The sequence below is a fragment of the Capsella rubella genome, unplaced genomic scaffold (assembly GCF_000375325.1).
Source record: "Capsella rubella cultivar Monte Gargano unplaced genomic scaffold, Caprub1_0 scaffold_2, whole genome shotgun sequence".
Lineage (NCBI taxonomy): Eukaryota > Viridiplantae > Streptophyta > Magnoliopsida > Brassicales > Brassicaceae > Capsella > Capsella rubella.
The window spans coordinates 2,281,257-2,301,626 of record NW_006238922.1 but is presented as its reverse complement, the minus strand read 5'-3'; the positions used below and the strand labels follow the sequence as shown (position 1 = coordinate 2,301,626).

At 34.0% G+C, this 20,370-nt stretch overlaps 4 protein-coding genes and 1 pseudogene across 5 annotated transcripts; 4 read left to right on the top strand and 1 right to left on the bottom strand.

The window, feature by feature from the left end:
- The first annotated feature begins 1,141 nt into the window (after positions 1-1,141).
- Positions 1,142-10,302, top strand: LOC17895561 (phospholipid-transporting ATPase 3). 2 transcript variants are annotated; one of them, XM_006300595.2, is made up of 27 exons: positions 1,142-1,539; positions 1,643-1,708; positions 1,962-2,023; positions 2,161-2,242; positions 2,421-2,531; positions 3,469-3,546; positions 3,670-3,766; positions 4,361-4,467; positions 4,676-4,741; positions 4,889-5,010; positions 5,121-5,196; positions 5,277-5,354; positions 5,443-5,559; positions 5,717-5,866; positions 5,956-6,060; positions 6,376-6,518; positions 6,705-6,806; positions 6,895-6,958; positions 7,046-7,258; positions 7,525-7,690; positions 7,777-7,856; positions 7,955-8,194; positions 8,390-8,611; positions 8,681-8,848; positions 8,962-9,324; positions 9,420-9,526; positions 9,713-10,302. In XM_006300595.2, exons 1-27 carry the CDS (start codon positions 1,381-1,383, stop codon positions 10,011-10,013), a joined length of 3,645 nt encoding a protein of 1,214 aa, XP_006300657.1. In that variant the 5' UTR covers positions 1,142-1,380; the 3' UTR covers positions 10,014-10,302. The 2 variants fall into 2 exon arrangements, with proteins under 2 accessions (XP_006300657.1, XP_023643167.1); XM_023787399.1 differs by having other exon boundaries at positions 1,404-1,539; positions 1,967-2,023.
- Positions 10,303-10,451: 149 nt separating this feature from the next.
- Positions 10,452-12,598, bottom strand: LOC17895641 (serine/threonine-protein phosphatase PP2A-1 catalytic subunit). Its single transcript, XM_006302539.2, has 6 exons — positions 12,188-12,598; positions 11,680-11,794; positions 11,484-11,592; positions 11,321-11,398; positions 10,938-11,129; positions 10,452-10,842 (listed from the first exon to the last, which is right to left on the bottom strand). Exons 1-6 carry the CDS (start codon positions 12,438-12,440, stop codon positions 10,669-10,671), a joined length of 921 nt encoding a protein of 306 aa, XP_006302601.1. The 5' UTR covers positions 12,441-12,598; the 3' UTR covers positions 10,452-10,668.
- On the top strand, positions 12,542-14,552 carry LOC17894366 (putative defensin-like protein 63). Its single transcript, XM_023787491.1, has 3 exons — positions 12,542-12,579; positions 14,240-14,315; positions 14,397-14,552. The coding sequence occupies exons 1-3, from the start codon at positions 12,542-12,544 to the stop codon at positions 14,550-14,552; spliced, it is 270 nt and encodes an 89-aa protein (XP_023643259.1).
- A 3,837-nt stretch (positions 14,553-18,389) lies between these two features.
- Positions 18,390-18,984, top strand: LOC17895609 (putative F-box protein At1g58090). Its single transcript, XM_023787490.1, has 2 exons — positions 18,390-18,828; positions 18,941-18,984. Exons 1-2 carry the CDS (start codon positions 18,390-18,392, stop codon positions 18,982-18,984), a joined length of 483 nt encoding a protein of 160 aa, XP_023643258.1.
- On the top strand, positions 18,985-19,569 carry LOC111832015 (annotated as a pseudogene).
- The last annotated feature ends 801 nt before the right edge of the window (positions 19,570-20,370 follow it).

The following is a 20,370-nucleotide window of genomic DNA, read 5'->3' as shown; positions in this document are numbered from 1 at the left end:
AAGATGGTTTATTAATTGTTAGACACATGAAAAGTCTGATATTATGAGTTTTTATATCCATGTACCTCAAGGTAAAAACTATTTACTAAAACAAAACAAAAAAACAATTTGTTTTTTTACTTTCTTTCTTTAATGAATGTTATAGTTTATTCAAAGCCATTTTTCTTTCAAGTTAGGTGTTGAGAAAAAAGATATGCCAAATTTTTGCCTCAAATAAGATTTGTTTTGCAACACGTACAACGATGGTGCACCATATTCTATTTTACTGGCTACCTCATGTTTGGCTTTCGTAAAAATGATCCTAAAGTTAAAGAATATAAGGTTCATTATTCATCTAGCTTGCCTTGAAAACTCTAGTAATGACCTTAATGTGTGTAACATCAAGTGGATTTGGGGGCAAATGATAACTGGAAATGGACCCTTAAGATAGTTGAGGATGTAATCTCTTTAAATTTGTATTGTGTTTCCTAGTATTTCAATTATTAAGCTATAATCCTTTTTAATTTGTATTGTCTTTCTTAGTATTTCTAATGATAAATAAAACTCTTTATGTATTATATATCTATGTTTATGTTTTTATCATGTACGTGGCACTAATCACCAACAATACATTTTTGCAAATTTCTTTTCGCCGTCACTAGACAACATTAATTTTACATTTCTAACGAATGAGTTTAAGATTGTTTTGAATATACAAACTGAGAATGAATTTGTATTATGATTCGCAACTAATAAGCCAAATGTCATATCAATATACATTTCCACGACGCCTAGAAAAAATATTGAGAAATAATTATATAATTTTTAGTTTCTATATATAAGATTAGAGGTTTCATCATTCATGGATACAATTGCTTTTCTCGAATCAATACAACTTGATGTTTTAAATGGCATACAACAATGTTCGTGTTTTAAATGGCCAAAATTGAAAAATTCATGGTTTTTTTTTACATTTTTCCGATATATTTTATGGCATAATTGTATTTACTGAAACTCACGCGGAGTAATCGCGCGTCGAAATATTCTTCAACGCGGATGTTGTATTTTCTCTGCATTTTCTTGTACCAACGCTGATAAATATTTTTCTTTTTCCTTTTTTTTTGTTTAGCAAATTTTCAAAATTAATTAATTTTTATTTTAATTTTCTCAACCCAAAGAAGGAGAGACTTTTGTGAGACGACGAACAAAAGCATTGGAAACGGAAGAGAAGGCTGCTCCTTGGTCCTCTCTGTTTCTAGTTTCTTACCCGTCGATTCAGATCTCTCTCCCTATAGCGCCATCGAATCTATTAAGGGTGACGAATTATAGTGGTGAAGTCGAAAATTCGAATTTCGTTGGTCGACGCGACACCTGTTGGATTGGATCGGAGGTGAATCCGATATGGTTCGATCGGGTAGTTTTAACGTCGATTCGTCTTCGGCGAGTCATCGACGGACGCCGTCTAGGACGGTGACGTTAGGTCATATTCAGCCTCAGGCTCCGAGTTATCGTACCGTTTATTGTAATGATCGAGAGTCTAATCAACCCGTCCGGTTCAAGGTACGCCGGATATGCGCATTGGAATTTGTGCAGTTTGGGTTCATCGATCTGATTTGTGTGTTTTTTTTTGTATTCTGATGAATGTTTGGTTTAATCGTTTCAGGGTAATTCGATTTCGACAACAAAGTACAATGTTTTCACCTTTCTGCCAAAGGGTCTGTTTGAACAGGTATTTAAATACGCATTGTTAAAAGCTTCTAGAGGTTGTTAACTTAGCTCCAGCGTGTAATTAGGAGTTAGTCTTTTCTAATATGGTAGAAGTTTAGTGGAACCCTTGGATTTGCTAGCCGAAAAATTGTGCCTTTTTTCGAATAGTGTGGATTTACCAATGAGATTCCAACATTTAAAACAGTTGCAGTCTTTTCCACAAGAAGATTTTTGTGATTTTGTGATGATCTTTGTTGTAATGTGTTTCCTGACAGTTTAGGCGCATAGCTAACATATACTTTCTTGGAATTTCGTGTCTATCAATGACACCAATAAGGTATGTTAACTCCATAAACACTGTCATTATGTGTTGTCTCGTGTTATTTGGAATTTTGTTCTAGTTGGATGAATTTTGCTGATTAATTCATGCATGGTAAACAGTGTTATTAACTAGATAGATTGTTTGTCCTGCAGCCCTGTGAGTCCAATAACAAATGTAGCTCCCCTGTCAATGGTGCTTCTTGTTTCTCTGATTAAAGAGGCTTTCGAAGACTGGGTATGCTCTTCTGTCCTTCTTTTTTTTTTTATATTGCCGAAAATATTCCATTTCTCCTTGTTTTAGAGTAGGATTGCCTTAGCACAAAAATAATCTGTTCAAGTTAAAAGATGTGTTGGATTCTCGAGACCCATTTGCGTCTCAACTTCTAAATTCTTCTGCTGATAATCTGGTGCAGAAACGGTTTCAAAATGATATGTCCATAAATAATAGCACGGTGGAGATCTTACAAGATCAACAGTGGGTACCTATTCCTTGGAGAAAGTTGCAAGTTGGAGATATTGTCAAGGTTAGTCTTTTATTGTTCTAACAGAGGTGATTATATTCATGACTAAACAAAATTTAGTTTGGCTACATTTGTATATTGTTGTGTGTGTTTTAGTGCACTGTTGGCACACATGTTTAGTTGGTTTGTTTGTTTGTACGATCTGCATTATAGTTTTTTTGAAAGAGTTCAACTGCCTATACGTATGTTATTATGCTGCTTTTCACCGTGGTAACTTCTTCCTTCCTATCTTCAAAATGGAAAGGTTCTATAAGTTGTTGACACCATTTTTAGTAGTTTATACTGGTTTCTTGGTTATTATACAGTCTTTCGTAGAAGTGTAAAGTATTGAAAAAATCATGTTTTGCTAGCCTCTAGCAAAGGATGCTGTGTTGACATTTGTTTGTGTTACTACATTTCACAGTTCTAATTTATCATTTAGGATTCTCCAAGGGGTGATTAAGACAGAAATTGTTTTTTCAAATTTAACTGGCGTTCTGTTAGGTACTGAAATTTAGTTGACACTATTGTTAGTTGAGAATTTTAAGAACAGAGATTTACATATAGATATAGATAGAGACTCACTTGTCGACCCTACCCCAGAATCCACCAATGAGTCATCTGCCTAAATTTTTTTACTTTGGTACTTATACCATCAGCTGAGCTGGCTAATACTAACAGCACACATCACAGTATCAAATAACTGAGTAAAGCAACACTATGCTATTTGCAGCTCCAGCTGCTCTTGAAATTTTCTCTTACTTAGGTTGAGACACTGCGCTCTTCTTCCTTTTCTATAATTTACCTTTATATCTCTGTTCCTGCACACTTTGACCCTGCAATGCTAATAACGTTCATGGGATTAACAGTTCTTGCAGCATACTTTCCTTGCATTATTTCTGAGACTTGTTACCTTTGCATTAAGATCTATAATTGTTAAATAGGTTTCTCAATTTTACAGATAAAAAAAGATGGATTTTTCCCAGCAGATATTCTTTTTCTTTCCAGCACTAATCCTGATGGTATCTGCTATGTTGAGGTGCTTCTTTTGACACCCCCTTTAGAATATTATATCGCTGTCTCTTTGTCCAGGGCCAAGGCTGTTATGAAGAACGTTTTCTTACCTAGTGTATGTTCATATGTTTATTCCTTGTGAGTGCAGACTGCAAACCTAGATGGAGAAACAAATTTAAAAATTAGAAAGGCCCTTGAAAGGACATGGGATTACTTGGTACCAGAGAAAGCTTATGAGTTTAAAGGTTAGCCTATGGCTTTGATTTTTGTCATGCAAGATTTTTTTTTCCGTGAGATGGATGTGAATTCGTTTGCAGTGACATATAGTACTTAATTAACTATGAATTAAATTGCAATTAAAGTGTTTGGCTGCAGGTGATTTGGATAATTTTTGTTTGTTTTTATTATTATTATTATTATTATTATGCATTGGATCATTTACCTTCTGGTGACAAAAAAATTAATGGATCTAGCTGAAAAAGGTTCACCTGGGTCAGGTTACTACTTTGAACCTCCCAACTCATTGCGTTTTCTTATATCACATCCTGAATGAACCGACAAGCATCACCAGAAAATGGAAGCAGAGTCTTGTATAGCATATAATTTCTTTAGATGCTTGTGTGGATTTTATAAAGAGAGAAGTTATTGTTAAATGTCTGGTAAATTTTTTTATTATTATATTTTTCTTACTGATGATTATTTTCTTCTGTCTATGGAAGCAACTTTTCCCTTCTGACCTTCATTTTATTCAATTTTTTTATTCATTGCAGTACGATTGTGTTGTAACTTTTAAACACATGCCTTCACTTTCTCCAACTTCTCTATCTTTAACCATGCAGGTGAAATTCAGTGTGAGCAACCAAACAATTCTCTGTACACTTTCACTGGGAACCTTGTAGTCCAAAAGCAGACGTTACCTCTCTCTCCTGACCAGCTTTTATTGCGTGTATGATTTACTGTTTCTCCTTTTTTTTTGTTTTTGCAGTTTCATGATTTTTTCATGCATGAATTTACTTTGTTTTAGATTATGTTGATCCACTTATGAGATATCTTGGATTTTCACAGTTTTCTGAGAAAACTCCATGCGTGTAGACCAGAGATTTATATCCTTAGATTTAATAATATTCTGAGACGTTTGATATCTACATTTTCAGGGATGCAGTCTTAGGAACACAGAATACATAGTTGGAGCTGTAGTTTTTACTGGTCATGAGACAAAGGTACACTGTTGTGGAGCTTGTTTTAAAGGAAACTAGCTTTGCAAACATGCGTTTCTAGCTTAAAGGATTCATGTATTTAAAACCATTCTATGGTTTCTATTTTGTTGTATAGTTTCTACGCATGCGATCTGAAGCTATTCTATGTAGGTGATGATGAATGCCATGAATGCTCCTTCCAAACGAAGTACGCTGGAAAAGAAGCTTGACAAACTCATTATCACAATCTTTTGTGTCCTTGTCACAATGTGTCTGATTGGAGCTATAGGCTGGTGTGCTTTCTCGTCAATCTTGTGAATTATCAACTTGTACTTCGATTTGTTCATTCTCGAGTTCTAATGTCATCTTGTGATATGGTTATCTACATTTGTTCATTCTACAGTTCAATTGTGACGGATCGTGAGGACAAATACTTGGGCCTTCATAACTCAGATTGGGAATACCGTAATGCGCTCAGGGTAACTAGTGTTGCATAGTTGAAGTTGATTTCCTTCTACTTCTGGATTGCTGATTTCTTCCATACTGTCTGCTGCAACAGATTGGGTTTTTCACCTTTTTCACGCTCGTCACTCTGTTCTCATCAATTATACCAATCTCCCTTTATGTTTCTATTGAGGTATGTTTCTCCTAGTATTCTATTTTAACTATCTGTACTACAAGGACTAGCAATCTGAATGATCTCTACATTCTCTGCATAAACCCAGATGATCAAGTTTATCCAGTCAACCCAGTTTATTAACCGAGATCTTAATATGTATCATGCTGAAACAAATACCCCCGCCTCAGCCAGGACTTCCAATTTGAATGAGGAGCTTGGACAGGTAGTTATCATTCCACTCTGCATATAGCTAACACTAAACCATACTACTATTAGTTACTTTTATGGTATAGATATCCTTTTTGTTGCTAAATATTTATTTTAAATATATGCTTTGCTATTGTTCTCACTTCACTTGCAATTACTGTGCTATAATTCAGGTGGAATACATATTTTCTGATAAAACCGGAACGCTGACGAGAAATTTGATGGAGTTCTTCAAATGTTCAATTGGAGGTATAAGTTATGGATGTGGTGTCACTGAAATAGAAAGAGGAATCGCTCAACGTCATGGCTTAAAAGTTCAAGAGGTATTATATCTTTTCTGATGGTGAAGTTGTTCTGTACCTTATGGTGCAATGGCAAAATGTCTAATTTGCACCGTTACAAATATTCTCAGGAGCAAAGGTCAACTGGTGCAATAAGAGAAAAAGGATTTAATTTTGATGATCCACGGCTAATGCGGGGAGCTTGGAGAAACGAACCTAATCCTGATCTTTGCAAGGTGCCTTACTTTCATTCTCTAGAGATTTGGCTCACAATCAGTTTAAGAATTGTAATAGCTAAGAGGTGATGGGGTTATAGGGTTTCCGTGAGAAATTGCGTTTTTTTTTTAAAGCTGGTGCAATCTGAACTTGTAAGGATATAATGCGAGGCCTTTGTTCTGGGAACTTTATATTAAAAAATCTACAGAACTTTCATGACAGAAGCCTCTTAAAATTATGGAAGTTTCAAGATCCTTGATCTTGGGTTAGGGATTGCTCCTGTGTCTATTTCTGGGCTCACATAACTGAAAATATTGCAATTTTTATATTTTCAGGAACTTTTTAGATGCCTGGCCATCTGTCACACTGTCCTTCCTGAAGGTGATGAGTCCCCTGAGAAGATTGTTTATCAAGCTGCTTCTCCAGATGAAGCTGCCTTAGTTACTGCTGCCAAGAATTTTGGATTCTTCTTTTACAGGTAATTGTTAATCCTCATTGTGTTTCAATTTCCAAAGATTTGAAATTACAGGCAATCAATCTGGACAAGATAAATTAGCTAACTTGTTCCACGATTCCTAGTTTTAACTCTTAGATTTTCTTCTATAAGTGTTTTTTTTCTCAAGTCTCTGTTAGTTTGTTTGAGACTTCTTTTATGTATTTTCAGGCGTACTCCCACTATGGTGTATGTTCGCGAGTCTCATGTGGAGAAGATGGGAAAGATTCAAGATGTGGCCTATGACATTCTTAATGTTCTTGAGTTCAACAGGTTTATATGAAAATGTTTTGGTTGTTTGTTTTTTCTCTCTTTCTCCTGTTTTAAGCATACTAATAATATTTTACACAATGGACAACAGTACTAGGAAGCGCCAGTCTGTTGTATGTCGTTTCCCAGATGGAAGGCTTGTACTCTACTGCAAGGTAATAGTTATTTATTTACTATTTTACTTGGTTTTCTGTGTACTTCTGGATCAATTTTTGACCATTGCTTGGAATATTGTCCCACAGGGCGCTGATAATGTAATCTTTGAGAGATTGGCTGATGGTACGGACGATATTAGGAAAGTAACGAGAGAACATTTGGAACAATTTGGGTCTTCTGGATTGCGTACCCTTTGCCTAGCCTATAAAGATTTAAACCCTGAAACCTATGATAGTTGGAATGAAAAGTTCATCCAAGCCAAATCTGCATTACGGGACCGTGAGAAGAAGTTAGATGAGGTATACTACTATTTTTTACCTATTTTCTTTTCAATGCTTCAGGCAACATTCTCTTTAGTAAACTTTCAAGAAAATCCCGAAGGTTGAAAATGGGTTCCAGGAGCAGTGAAACTTGTTTGTATAACAGGAATGAAAATGATATATTATTATTTTCTAGAGTAGTCTGAATGATTGTATCCTCTAATACAGTTTTTGAGTCACCACTCACCAGTAAATAGTGCTGATAATGTATAGTTGATGAGTGTGAGGTGTCTTAATCCATGAAGGTGGCAGAACTTATTGAGAAGGATCTTATCCTCATTGGATCAACTGCAATAGAAGACAAACTTCAGGAAGGGGTGCCTACCTGTATAGAAACCTTATCAAGAGCTGGAATTAAGATCTGGGTGTTAACAGGAGACAAAATGGAAACGGCTATAAATATTGCCTATGGTAGGATGTCGCAAACTTTTACTCTGAGACTTTATATCTTCTATCTCCCACTTTAATAACTACTCTTTGATTCTGTTATGATACAGCATGCAACTTGATCAACAATGAAATGAAACAATTTGTAATTAGTTCTGAAACGGATGTAATCAGGGAAGCTGAAGAAAGGGTAATTGTTTCACTGTAACTTTTTTCTTCTAATGTATCAATTTCATAAAATTCAATTATTCTAGTTACTTTTTAATAAAATAAAAGCTTTTACTGTAGGGTGATCAAGTTGAGATTGCTCGTGTTATCAAAGAAGAAGTAAAGAAGGAGCTGAAAAAGAGTCTTGAAGAAGCTCAACACTCTCTGCATACCGTAGCTGGACCAAAATTGTCTCTCGTTATTGATGGAAAGTGTTTAATGTATGCATTAGACCCGAGTTTGCGGGTGATGCTGCTCAGCTTGAGCTTGAACTGTACTTCAGTTGTATGCTGTCGTGTTTCTCCGTTACAGAAAGCACAGGTGATTTCAATATAAGTTCCTGTAGGCAATGTCTATTCTTATATATTATTGTTCTAGGGATCTTGTTACCAAAATTGGTAATGATATATTTTCTTGGGTTAATTATGGCACTTAATTTCATATCGAGTGAGTAACTTGGCTCTATGTGTTCTTTGAACCGGCTTCTAATTTTTAATATATGTGATATAATTTCAGGTGACAAGTTTGGTGAGGAAAGGGGCGCAAAAGATTACACTTAGTATTGGTGATGGTGCCAATGATGTTAGCATGATTCAAGCCGCTCATGTTGGTATAGGAATAAGTGGGATGGAGGGAATGCAAGCTGTGATGGCTAGTGATTTTGCCATTGCTCAGTTCAGATTTCTTACGGATTTGCTTCTTGTCCATGGACGGTGGTCATATCTTAGAATCTGCAAGGTTGAATTTCCCTTTCACCACAAATGCGCCTTTTGTTTTTGAACAGTTCTAATGATCTTTTCTTGGCAGGTTGTCATGTATTTCTTCTACAAGAATCTTACCTTCACTTTGACTCAGTTTTGGTTCACATTTCGAACTGGATTTTCTGGGCAAAGGTTCTATGATGATTGGTTCCAGTCCTTGTATAATGTTGTATTTACAGCTCTTCCTGTCATTGTCCTTGGGCTGTTTGAGAAGGTAGTAGTTTTTCCCGATCTCTGCTTTATGCAAAAGAATATTCATCTTAATTAGAACCATCTATATCTTGTTTAGGATCTGATAATTTCATCTCCATGTTGTGCTCTTTCTAGGATGTGAGTGCATCCCTCTCGAAAAGATATCCAGAACTGTATCGAGAGGGAATACGGAACTCATTTTTCAAATGGAGAGTTGTAGCAGTATGGGCTTCTTCTGCTGTGTATCAGTCTCTTGTCTGTTATCTCTTCGTGACCACCTCATCTTTCGGTGCTGTAAATTCATCAGGCAAAGTATTTGGCATCTGGGACGTTAGCACAATGGTCTTCACATGTCTGGTGATTGCTGTGAATGTGCGCATTCTTTTAATGAGCAATTCCATTACCAGATGGCATTATATCACAGTTGGTGGGAGTATTCTTGCGTGGCTCGTTTTTGCTTTCATATACTGTGGGATTATGACACCACACGATAGGAATGTAAGCTGTTTGCATACATCTTAGGGTTTCTGAATTATGATATTTTTTTGTTATAACTTGGCAAATCTTAGTTAACTTATTTCTCGTCTCTGCAGGAAAATGTCTACTTTGTCATATATGTCCTGATGAGTACCTTCTATTTCTACTTCACATTGCTGCTTGTTCCCATTGTCTCTCTACTAGGCGATTTCATTTTCCAAGGGTAAGTAACACCGTGATATTATCAGTTTCAAATACTTTTTGTCATGAACCAACATGTGATTATTTGGTAAAAGAACACTACATTCCTGTCTTAACCTAATTCAGATCATAGGTTCTATATGGGTATACACATGATGTTTTCTTCAGGATTATGACATGAGAGAATCTTATGTCTTTACTAATGCAGGATTGAGAGATGGTTCTTCCCATATGATTATCAGATCGTGCAAGAAATACATAGGCACGAATCAGATGCAAGCAAGGCAGATCAGCTGGAGATAGAAAACGAGCTCACACCTCAAGAGGCGAGAAGCTATGCGATATCCCAATTGCCTCGGGAACTCTCGAAGCACACTGGGTTTGCGTTTGATTCACCAGGTTATGAATCCTTCTTTGCTTCTCAGTTAGGTATTTACGCGCCACAGAAGGCGTGGGATGTGGCAAGGAGAGCCAGTATGAGGTCACGGCCTAAAGTACCAAAGAAGTAGAACCAATATATATATTATTGCTAATTGTCTTTGTACATTTAGGCAATTTCATCCGATTGGGGTTTTTTTTGTTAGGGCCTTTAGTTTTAAAATATATGTAGAGAATGTACCTCTTAGGTGTTTTATGTTTGTATTCTGTTCTTAAACGCCATTTTTCACAGCTCCATTTATGACTCATGTGGAGAGGCAAGCATTATAGTACACAATACTTCTTCCCCATGTACATAAATTTGATTTTATTACACAGTTGAGGTCACTGTTTCTCCTTTTATATATTCTAAATATCTTTAGTTTTGTATTACTTGTATGTCAAAATGTTTTTACATTTACGAGTACTACTATAACAAAGTAGAAATGGTTTGGGAGCATGAAAATAACAAAGGTACTATTACACACCAAATGTGATAGAAATGGTGAATTCTAAATTGAAACATCAAGTAACAAAGGCAGCTAATATCAGATATTTACTATAATAGAGGGAGGCTTCTACAAACCTTTTTCAGTATCAACATCAACAAAAAAAATGATGAGTTTTTGGTCTTTTGGTATCAAATTCCATTTAGAGACGCAATAAAACAAAATAAGATAGAGACACATCTACAATGATACAGCAACAAACAAACTCTGAAAATAAAAAATTGAAGTGGTAGGGAAATCACAAAAAATAATCAGGGGTCTTGCGTGTGGTATCGGGTTCGACCTGTCTAGGTGCTGGATCGAACTGAAGGAAGTTCTGTTCCATGTTCTCTCCAATCTCAAGAATTGCTGCCATGTTACCACATCTGTAACAGTAGTTTGGTGCACTAAACACCGTCACCACGTTCTTTTCCTATCAATACACATACACACCAAAAGATTCAGCATCTATGCAACCAGAACCCAAAAATTATGCCTACCTATGTTATGAATAAATGATATATGTACCTGACACCAATTATAGCCTTCCATTACAAGTTGATGCGCTCTTGATATCAGACTCAGCCCATTGTTGTGATTAAACTGTGTTGCAATGTCCTGTCCAAATGTGTAACCAGCACCACGAGGAGATATTCCCCATCCACAGCGATCGTCTGGATCAGACCATAGTAGATCGCACATTGGTCCCTCATGTGGAACCTACAATCCCAGAGCATACCGTATCAGAAGCCATAACAATAATTGTTCTTTCTGGGAACCAAAACTAATAACAACTCGGAGGTTTCAGAGAGTTTATAACCAGCGAGAATCTGTGTTTTGAGCAAAAGGAGGAGAAATATACAGATAATTCAACCGAAAATATTGCCTCTACAGCAAAAATATTGCAATACCTCTTGTATTCGATCCAAGTTTCGGATATTGTCAAGGGTATCTAAAGAAGGTGAAAGGCCTCCATGCAAACAGAAAACCTGCAATAGATTACAGTTAATGACGAGAAATGCAGAAGTGAAATAAATAGGATTGAACAATGACACTGGCAAGAACAGCTCAAACCTGACTCTCTATGAGTGCTGTAAGAGGGAGATAATCAAAAAGGTCCGTGAAATACTTCCACACATTTGCATTTCCGTATTTCCTCAAACATTCATCATAAAAACCATAGCTGGACACACAAGAACAAAAACTCTAAGTTCGTGTGAGTCAGAAGGAAATGAAATCCAAGTTTTCTTACAACAAAAAGAAACCTTACACTTGTGTAATCTGACGACTCTCATGATTCCCTCGCAAGATCGTGAGTCTGTCCCTATAACGCACCTTCAGTGCCACTAATAGAGAGACTGTTTCTACTGAATAGTAGCCGCGATCTGAAAAGATATAGCCAAGACAACAATTTATCAAAGACAGTCACTGTTAGCACCAACTTGAAGATAGTTAACTGCCCATGAAATTTTCTAAAACTGGTAAAAGATTCTGAGAAATTACCAAACTTTTCCGCATATCAATCAAATAAGGATCTCAAAACCATCTAGTAGCAAGTAAAAACTCACAAAGAAGCTCACTTTCAGGTATAACAAAACTCCAAATTTTCATTTCAATATTAGACTCATCAAACCAAACACAAGTCCAATAAAACAATCTTGGATCATCATTACATCAACAAATCAGGAAACATAACTCACCAAGAAATCAAAACCCCCAAAAAAAAGAAAAAAAAAAATATGAAATTGATTGATTGAAGGAGAAGAGACAAGACATACCTACATAATCTCCCATGAAGAGGTAATTAGTATCAGGAGCACTACCACCAATACGAAAAAGCTCAATTAGGTCATAAAACTGGCCATGGATATCGCCGCAAACCGTAACCGGACACTTAACCGGTTGAACATTCCATTCCTCAACGAGAATCGCTTTGGCTTGATCGCAGAGGATCCTCACGTCTGCTTCACCCAACGGCTTACACTCCATAAGCTGTTCGATCTGACGGTCGAGATCCCCGTTTGACGGCATCTCGTCGTCTCTTTTATCCAAACTCTAACAATGGAAAATAGCCACCGAATCGTTTAGGATCGAACACGGCGACGACGGTGGTGGTGGAGGAGAAGTCGCCGATGGTTTTTAAAGGTGGCTCTGACCCGTCTTTGGTTTGGTTTCTCTCATCACACAAAAACTAGGTTCGGATCCGCGCTACAGCGCGTGAGAAATAATTACATATATATAACTTTTATCGAATTATATTATGTTACATTTTAATTTTGTTATAATGCAGTCGATTACTGTAAATCATATAATTTAAATAAAATAATAAAGGAAAAAGCGAGTAAATAATCATATACCGAATTTTGATACAATTCAAAGCACGGTAAAAATTTAATAGCACAAAATAATATTTGTCGATAAATTATTTATTTTGACCATTTTTGTATTAAAAGTAGGAATATACGTAAAAATTACATATTTACAATATATTTTTTAAAAGTCCAACCCGTAACAGAATTCATTTCGTAAAAAACATTATTCGTAACTCGTTTTATCATTATAATTGTGATTTTAACAAACTACCCGTGAATTATCTAAAATTTACATAGTTTGATATATAATATGTTTTATCAATAAAAATTATGTCTCTAAAATTACATTTATGTCTTCAAAAAAATATTTCGATATTTTAAATTCTAAAAGTTTTATATATTTGAACCTTTTATTTATAATATGCTCATGTAACAATGGTTTTAATATTGGTCATACTTATAATGATTTTAAACCGTTGTCCAAAATATTTAACCGAGTGTAGTTGAGTATTATATGTCCGTTTTGAAAAATTCAAATTGCAACATATGCAAAAAAAGTTAAATTTTTATTAAATATTTATATTATATAGTATAATTTCATAAATTAAAAATAATATCAAATAAAAGTGAAAGAAAAATAATTTTTTTAAATAGATTGTATTAAATTAATTAGTGAAATACTAGTAAATCTTATAATTAGTTATGGAAATAATACAATCCTAAAATTAGATTTGGAAAGTATCCGGTGTATGTATCCAAACCCATTAATCTATCCAATTTTAAAAGATCCAATTACAAATTTCGGATAATTTTTTGAAATTGACCCGACCCGGAAGCACTTTTTGTACTTCTCTTTTACTAATATAGGGATGAGTATTTTTTAAATTTTTAGACAAAAAAAATATTTAATATATTTCGTGATTTTAATATATTTTTAAATAAAATTAATTTATAGTTCTAAAAAAAGAGTATTGATTCCTATGATTGGTACCAACAACATTGTATTATGATATTTTCCATATGCATAGTGATGATCATACAATATGGCTTAATGCAATTATCATATTTGGCAACTCTAAAATAAATAAAATAAAATATATGTTAAATTAATTTGAAATTTACATATTCAATCTCACTTGTTTAATTTTAAAATATATTAAAATCGGTAATCATTTATTTGAGTAAAACATGCTCATCTATACAGTTTTAGGTTATTTTACGTCAAACTTATATAATTAAGAAAGGTAATAAATTTTAGCCAACCTATATTAAAAATATATATATATATATATAGAGTTTATTTATGGTAATAAAACGGAAATACTGTTTGTATTTTAAAATTTTACTCGACAAAAAAATTATATTAATATAGAGTATTTATTTATGGTAATAAAAACGGAAATATCGTTTGAAAATTGAAATTGTAGTACTCGACAAGAAAAAAAATCATATAAATTAGAGATCTTCATGCAGATCTGGAAAACACAACAAAAATCCATTTTTCTCAAAAAAAAAAAGGGATATCTCAAAAACATATGTGACTATTTTCTTTGTAGGAATATTGACAATTTCGTTTTTAAACAACAGCATTTTGGCCCATCCAGGTAATTATTATTGTTAATTTATCATTGATCATAAAGCATAAAACATAAAATTGGTAATTTTATGTTTTGAGATTGCAGCAATCCAGGAAGAGGAAACTTGCATAGGGCCGTGTGAGTCATCTTATGGTATTAGAGAGTGTGACAATGAATATAGAAGTCAAAGATATGCATATGGACAATGTGATTATGAAGTCAAAAGTGAAGACAACCCACAATGTTGTTGCTAGACTCCAGACCCTAGGAGGAATTGATGATACTCCTTTTAGTTTTTGGCTATTTGATCTTTTTATTATTATTTAAAATTCAAAATTTTAAAAATGAATTTTGTATTAGTTGTTGATTTTCAACTTTTTGATATTGAATGAAATAAGATTATTATTATTATTATTATTATTATTATTATTATTATTATTATTATTATTATTATTATTATTATTATTATTATTATTATTATTATTATGTTTCTGTAATCTAATTGTATTTGTCTCAATGTCCATATTTTTTTTATTCTCGATATCCATATTTATGGGCTATGTTAAAGTATATACTCAGTTGATCATTTTATTAAGTTTATAGCACTGATAATTTAAAACTTAATAAAGTAGCAAAGAGAAAATATTTTATACCACAAGAATCCTTTGTATTTGGGTTATTTAAAATATTTAAGAAGTTTACCATATAACTTATTTAACATGTTAAATAATTTATTATCGTGATAATTTACATATTATATGTTAACGCTTATATGGATAATATTTATATTAACGTGTAAGTTATCGTGATAATTTTATATTTGTCGTGCTAACTCATTTATTATATCGTATATAAGAAATTAACGAATTATATATAACATTTAAATAAATTAACGATGTCTATTAAGATTGTTTTTATCAGCTATCTTACACATTTTCATGTTTTATCATCAACAAAACATCTTAAAAATGTGGTCTACAGATCATGTTAACGCAATATTACATTTGTTAGTCACTAATTTATAATCATTCATATAAGGTTTTAAGTAACTCGGTAATTTGACTGTTAACCAACTTGAACCATAACCAAAGTCACCACCATCGTTTATTGAAAACCATTTCTCTTGATCTTCCTCTTCACCTAATTGAATTTACCGTTAATGATCGCAACAAAGAAAAAATTCGATTAATTAACTATGAGAAAGAGAACTGTACTTTTCATCCTCAGTAACTTCCTTCCATCCGCCGTCGTGTATGTCTTCGTACGTCGTCTCCGATGAAGCCAATGAAACACCGTCTCCGACCACCGTATGAATTTTTCCCCTTGGACATGTCATGGGATCTAACCGTCAACCCACAAGTCATGTCTCACTTCCGTCACCGCCATCTCCACCGTGAATCACCGACCAACCTCCGTTGTGAAGTAGTTGTTAGGCTTCTCATGTAACAATCCATGCGAGCCAACGCCAAAATCTCTCCTTCGTTCTCTATAATCACATATCCGAATAACAAGTTAGAATTTTTGTATTCATTGAAAAACTCCAAAAATCACTAAAGAATTATAAAATACAAGCAAAAACTGTTTTGTCTCCACTGAAAGTCATCGAATACCAACATTTATACATTGAGGATATTAGTGTCTCATATATGTGTATATATATGTCAAATAGTGCCTAGATGATAGAACTAATTATTGAGTTATCTGGGTCTACCAGGTGTAATTTCCCCATATTTATTTCCTAATAATACTTTATTAAAACTTTAAGCATAGACCCATAGTACACTGAATCAAATTAATTTTAATTGGATTATATGAAATTGAAAAACTCTGTAAAATCAAATTAATTTTAATTGAAAGTAGGAAACCTTTGAGAGGCCCAAAAAGAAAATCTCTCTCCTCTCTCGTCACAAACCTAGCCGCAAAACCAGAGGGGAAAATACCTTCCCCGGCGTTGCCGGTGATAGTGTGGCTTCTCCCTCCTCTCCTTTCTTGTAGAGCGTATCATTGGCTGCCGGTTGACATTATTTGAGTTTCAGTGATGGGCTAATTCTTTCCTCCGACAGTGGTGGTGTGGTGCTTCTTCATCGATGTAGTGGCGATTCCGGTGAGGCGGTAGGGAGATCTGATGCGCATGACCTTGGTTGAAGACGTTGGCGGTTGTATCAGAGCCTCTCCTTGGCTCAGTCGTCCAGCTGGTCGATACGGTTACGGCGGAAGTTGGTGGAGAAGATGTGGGTTCGTTGTTTAGATTTGGTGATTCATGGTAAGTTCTTTTGAACTTTAAAGACTGCTGCGGGTTCCGGTGAAAGAGTGTATGTCTGAGCCGTCAACCTTTGGATCCGTCGTGTGTGGTTTTCACCGGTCCGGTTTGGAAAGTTCTTTGTTCAGAGGATTTCGCAACTCCTGGTTTTTGGTTGAAGGGGATAGATTCCCGGTTGTCAGGTTGCTAGGATTGGGATTTGACTTCTCGGAACCGGTCGTCGGATAGTTAAGCATATCGGGAGGAGTATAGCAGAATGGTAGGTCGACAGATTGGTTTTCAATGGTGGGAACCGGATTCTCTCGTCGGAGCTCTCCAAACCCTCGTGCCTGCTGTAACGTCGTGCTCCTTCAAATCGTCGTAGTTTATGCTCTGATTCTCTGCCTCCGGTTATACAGCAAGATCTGAACTTCCGACTTAGGTTTCCGGTGAGCTTTTCCGATTTCCTCTTTTTGTAACTATTGTGTCGATTTTGTATTCCTAAGCCCAGCCCGTTAAGGGTCCAGCCCATTAAGGAGTTTTTAATAAAGAAAAAAAAATCATTATCCTTTTTTTGTCAACACTTTAGATTATATTTTTTGATTAAATTAATTTTCATTAGATTATTTAAATTTTAAAAACTACAGAAAATCTCATCTTGTATAATACTCCCAAGATTTTACGTAAAGAAAATCTGATGATGCTTGCATTATTCATCATGGTTATTAGACTATATATTCATATGGCCAATGTTCTTTTGCCATAGAAATTTGCCATGCAAAAAAAGAAGTTCAATTGCATCACTTTTAACAATCGATGCAAATATTTACTACAGCTAATACAAAGTATTAGCATCACCACTTTCAGAATCACTTATAAGTGAAGTCAAATATTCATTTACCACTTATAATTATATCAAATTAGTTAGAGAAATATTAGGAAATCCTATGTTAGTTATGGAAATAATACAATCCTAAAATTAGATATGGGAAGTATCCGATGTATGTATGTATCCAAACCCAATTTAATATCCAATTTTGAAGTATCTAATTGTTAAAATAGGATTAATTTTTTAATTTTGATCCGACCCATATTCTATTTTGTACTTCTCTTTTACTAATATAAGGATTCAAATATATCTTCAATAAATTTTACTTTTATTCCTTATACCCGCGGATTCATGCGGATCCTTATCTAAATTTAACATATATTTTACTAGATATTAATTACTAAACTATCAATCCGCGACGATTACACTAATTTGAATGGAAGTCCCAGTAATTTAGAAAATACTTTGTTTTTTGTTACATTGAAAACATATAATAAAACTAAACTCAACCACTACATGTATTTTTAAACTTAACACTTTTAATAATTTTATATAAATGTATATATTTTTATTATTTAACAAAACTATACATAAAATTAAATATATCAGAATTCACTTGTACATGGCAAAGACTTATGATTATCTTAAGGGTTTATACATAATAAATATTTTGTTTGTGCTAAAAGGTCTTAACCTTTTAGTTAAAATATTTTTTATGTCCCATTTTATAAGACCTTTTACTTAAAATCTCAAGTTTAAGAAACCATAAATACATTGTTATTCTCATATAAATATATTATTTAATATGTTTCTAAAAATATTTTAACCAATAAAAAGAAGATAGAGACTAAATTATGGATAGAAATATGGGAAAAAAAAAATCTATTAAAATTGAATAAACATAAAGGCTAAATGGGGACAGATCATACTGTATTTATTAATCCAATAATATTTACTATAGTCTATACATATATTGCCTTCATTGGTTCCTTCTTCATTTACAAGAAAACTCTTAGTAGAGTAATGGTGGTGTCGAGACGGCTTCCATCAGATGTTGAAGAAGAGATACTCGTTCGAGTTCCACCTCAATCTCTCCTTCGCTTCAGATCCGTTTGCAAAGAATGGTACAATCGTTCCAGCAGTAAGAGATTCGTCAACAGAAACTTTGCCTTCGCTCGCCCAGAGTTCATGCTAAAGTCAGATTCCCACATTTGTTCTGTTAGTGTCGATCTCAAAGAAGATCCAACTATCAAAGTGACTGATTTTTGCTTTGATTTTTTACGCGGTCGCCGTTATGACCTCTCTGCGATGACCTGCGATGGTTACATGTTCATGTATGAGTCTCCTAAAGTAGGCATAGACAGTGGGGAACACAGAGGCGTGGTTTGGAACCCGTTATTGAGACACACTAAATACATTGCCCCGAATGAGACTACAAGGACCATGTTCATGGGTTACGATGGTAGTAGTTCCGAAAAGATTTACAAGATTATTGGATATACTTATTCGATCAACGATGAAGATGCAGTTCTCGAATTTGCAACTAATGTGTGGGAGGTTACTCATAATACCAGTTCAAGAATGGATGATGCGTGCTATAATTCTATGGTCTCCCTGAATGGAAATATGTACTGGATAGCATACAATTATCCTGATATTGGTGAGTATTTTATCGAAATGCTCGATTTTTCGAAAGAGATGATAAAGATGTTCTGTATTGTACCGTGTAAGGGGAAAAAACGTTCTTTTAATACTCCTGTCCTCTCGATTTACAAGAGAGATCGGTTTTCAGTGCTACAGCAATGCATATTCCCAACAAGAGAGATTAAGATTTGGGTGACAGGGAAGAAGATTGGTAACGGGGATGATGGGGACGATGTGGTGTGGATTAACTTCATGGCTGTCTCACTACCTGACTTCCCCATGATATGTAATGACATGCGTACAAGTTACTTCGTCGATTATAACATCTATGGAAAGAGCTTCGTTCTGTGTTATCATGATAGCAAAGAACCTGAAGCTTGGGTCTATATTGTGAGGGGAGATATGTGTAAAAAGATTAAGATAGATGAAGTGGTATCTGTGCTTCAATCATCTGTCTATATTCCCAGTCTGATCACCATTTCTTGAGAGACTTTCTCTGAAGCTAGTGAACGTACAAGAAGAACCTTTTTTACAAATTTGTTTTTCATTGTTATCTTTCTTGCTTGGTGTTCAAATAAAAAAAAAAAAAAAAAGATTTTTCTTGCTTTATTTATTTATGAAAAAAGAACGAAACTAGCACGTAAATCTGTGTTAATAACTAGACTAGCCCATCCAAATTTGGTAGAGCTAAACTAGCTCAAAAACTTAAGTAAATGACAAAAGCCCATATAGTTTTTTTTAATTACGTAACTGCCATTATTATTTTTTTTTTTTACTTAGTACATATTCACGATAGATTGTATAGTTACTTGGCCTTAAATCAACACCATAACTCTATCACAACTATGACTTTTTATTTCTTTTCATTTTCTTACATTTTTTTATTTTTATATCTATTTTTATGCTAAGCTACGTATACCACTTTGCTCCAAAACATTTCTAAAATTTTCTTGTTTTTTTAATTGACTCTTTCAAACAAAAGTTGTTCCAATAATAAAATAAAAAAGTTTGTTCCCACTATTATTTATTGTTGAAGCGTACACAAATGTACATCACTAGTTTTTTTTTACGTTACAATTTTATTTTTTAAACAATATCATTTAATTAATTTTTTTTTGTTATTCTGTTTGAAAAATGTTATTATTGTTTATAACTAATTATTTTAAATTTTTGATAGATATTCTTTATAACTAATTCATCTTTCTACAGCAAACTCACTACATCAATAAAACTAATTTTTTTGAAGTTGAGTTTGAGTTACAATGTGTTATGCTTGAATTACGAATTTGAGTTATGTCCTTTGTAAAATTGCTAACTCAAAAGATTATGCAACATCATGGAAAATTCTATGAGGTAGAGT

Excerpts from the sequence above, each read along its gene's own strand:
- LOC17895561 (XM_006300595.2), top strand. The coding sequence starts at position 1,381 with ATGGTTCGATCGGGTAGTTTTAACGTCGATTCGTCTTCGGCGAGTCAT. Across the intron at positions 6,519-6,704 it reads TTTGGATTCTTCTTTTACAG|GCGTACTCCCACTATGGTGT; the intron begins GTAATTGTTAAT and ends ATGTATTTTCAG. Across the intron at positions 8,849-8,961 it reads TCCTTGGGCTGTTTGAGAAG|GATGTGAGTGCATCCCTCTC; the intron begins GTAGTAGTTTTT and ends TGCTCTTTCTAG.
- LOC17895641 (XM_006302539.2), bottom strand. The coding sequence starts at position 12,440 with ATGCCGTCAAACGGGGATCTCGACCGTCAGATCGAACAGCTTATGGAG. Across the intron at positions 11,593-11,679 it reads AGTCGTCAGATTACACAAGT|CTATGGTTTTTATGATGAAT; the intron begins GTAAGGTTTCTT and ends TTGTGTGTCCAG. Across the intron at positions 11,399-11,483 it reads CAGCACTCATAGAGAGTCAG|GTTTTCTGTTTGCATGGAGG; the intron begins GTTTGAGCTGTT and ends AATCTATTGCAG.
- LOC17894366 (XM_023787491.1), top strand. The coding sequence starts at position 12,542 with ATGGTTTTTAAAGGTGGCTCTGACCCGTCTTTGGTTTG. Across the intron at positions 12,580-14,239 it reads TCTGACCCGTCTTTGGTTTG|GGATATCTCAAAAACATATG; the intron begins GTTTCTCTCATC and ends AAAAAAAAAAAG. Across the intron at positions 14,316-14,396 it reads TTTTAAACAACAGCATTTTG|ATTGCAGCAATCCAGGAAGA; the intron begins GCCCATCCAGGT and ends TTATGTTTTGAG.
- LOC17895609 (XM_023787490.1), top strand. The coding sequence starts at position 18,390 with ATGGTGGTGTCGAGACGGCTTCCATCAGATGTTGAAGAAGAGATACTC. Across the intron at positions 18,829-18,940 it reads CATGTTCATGGGTTACGATG|TTCAAGAATGGATGATGCGT; the intron begins GTAGTAGTTCCG and ends TCATAATACCAG.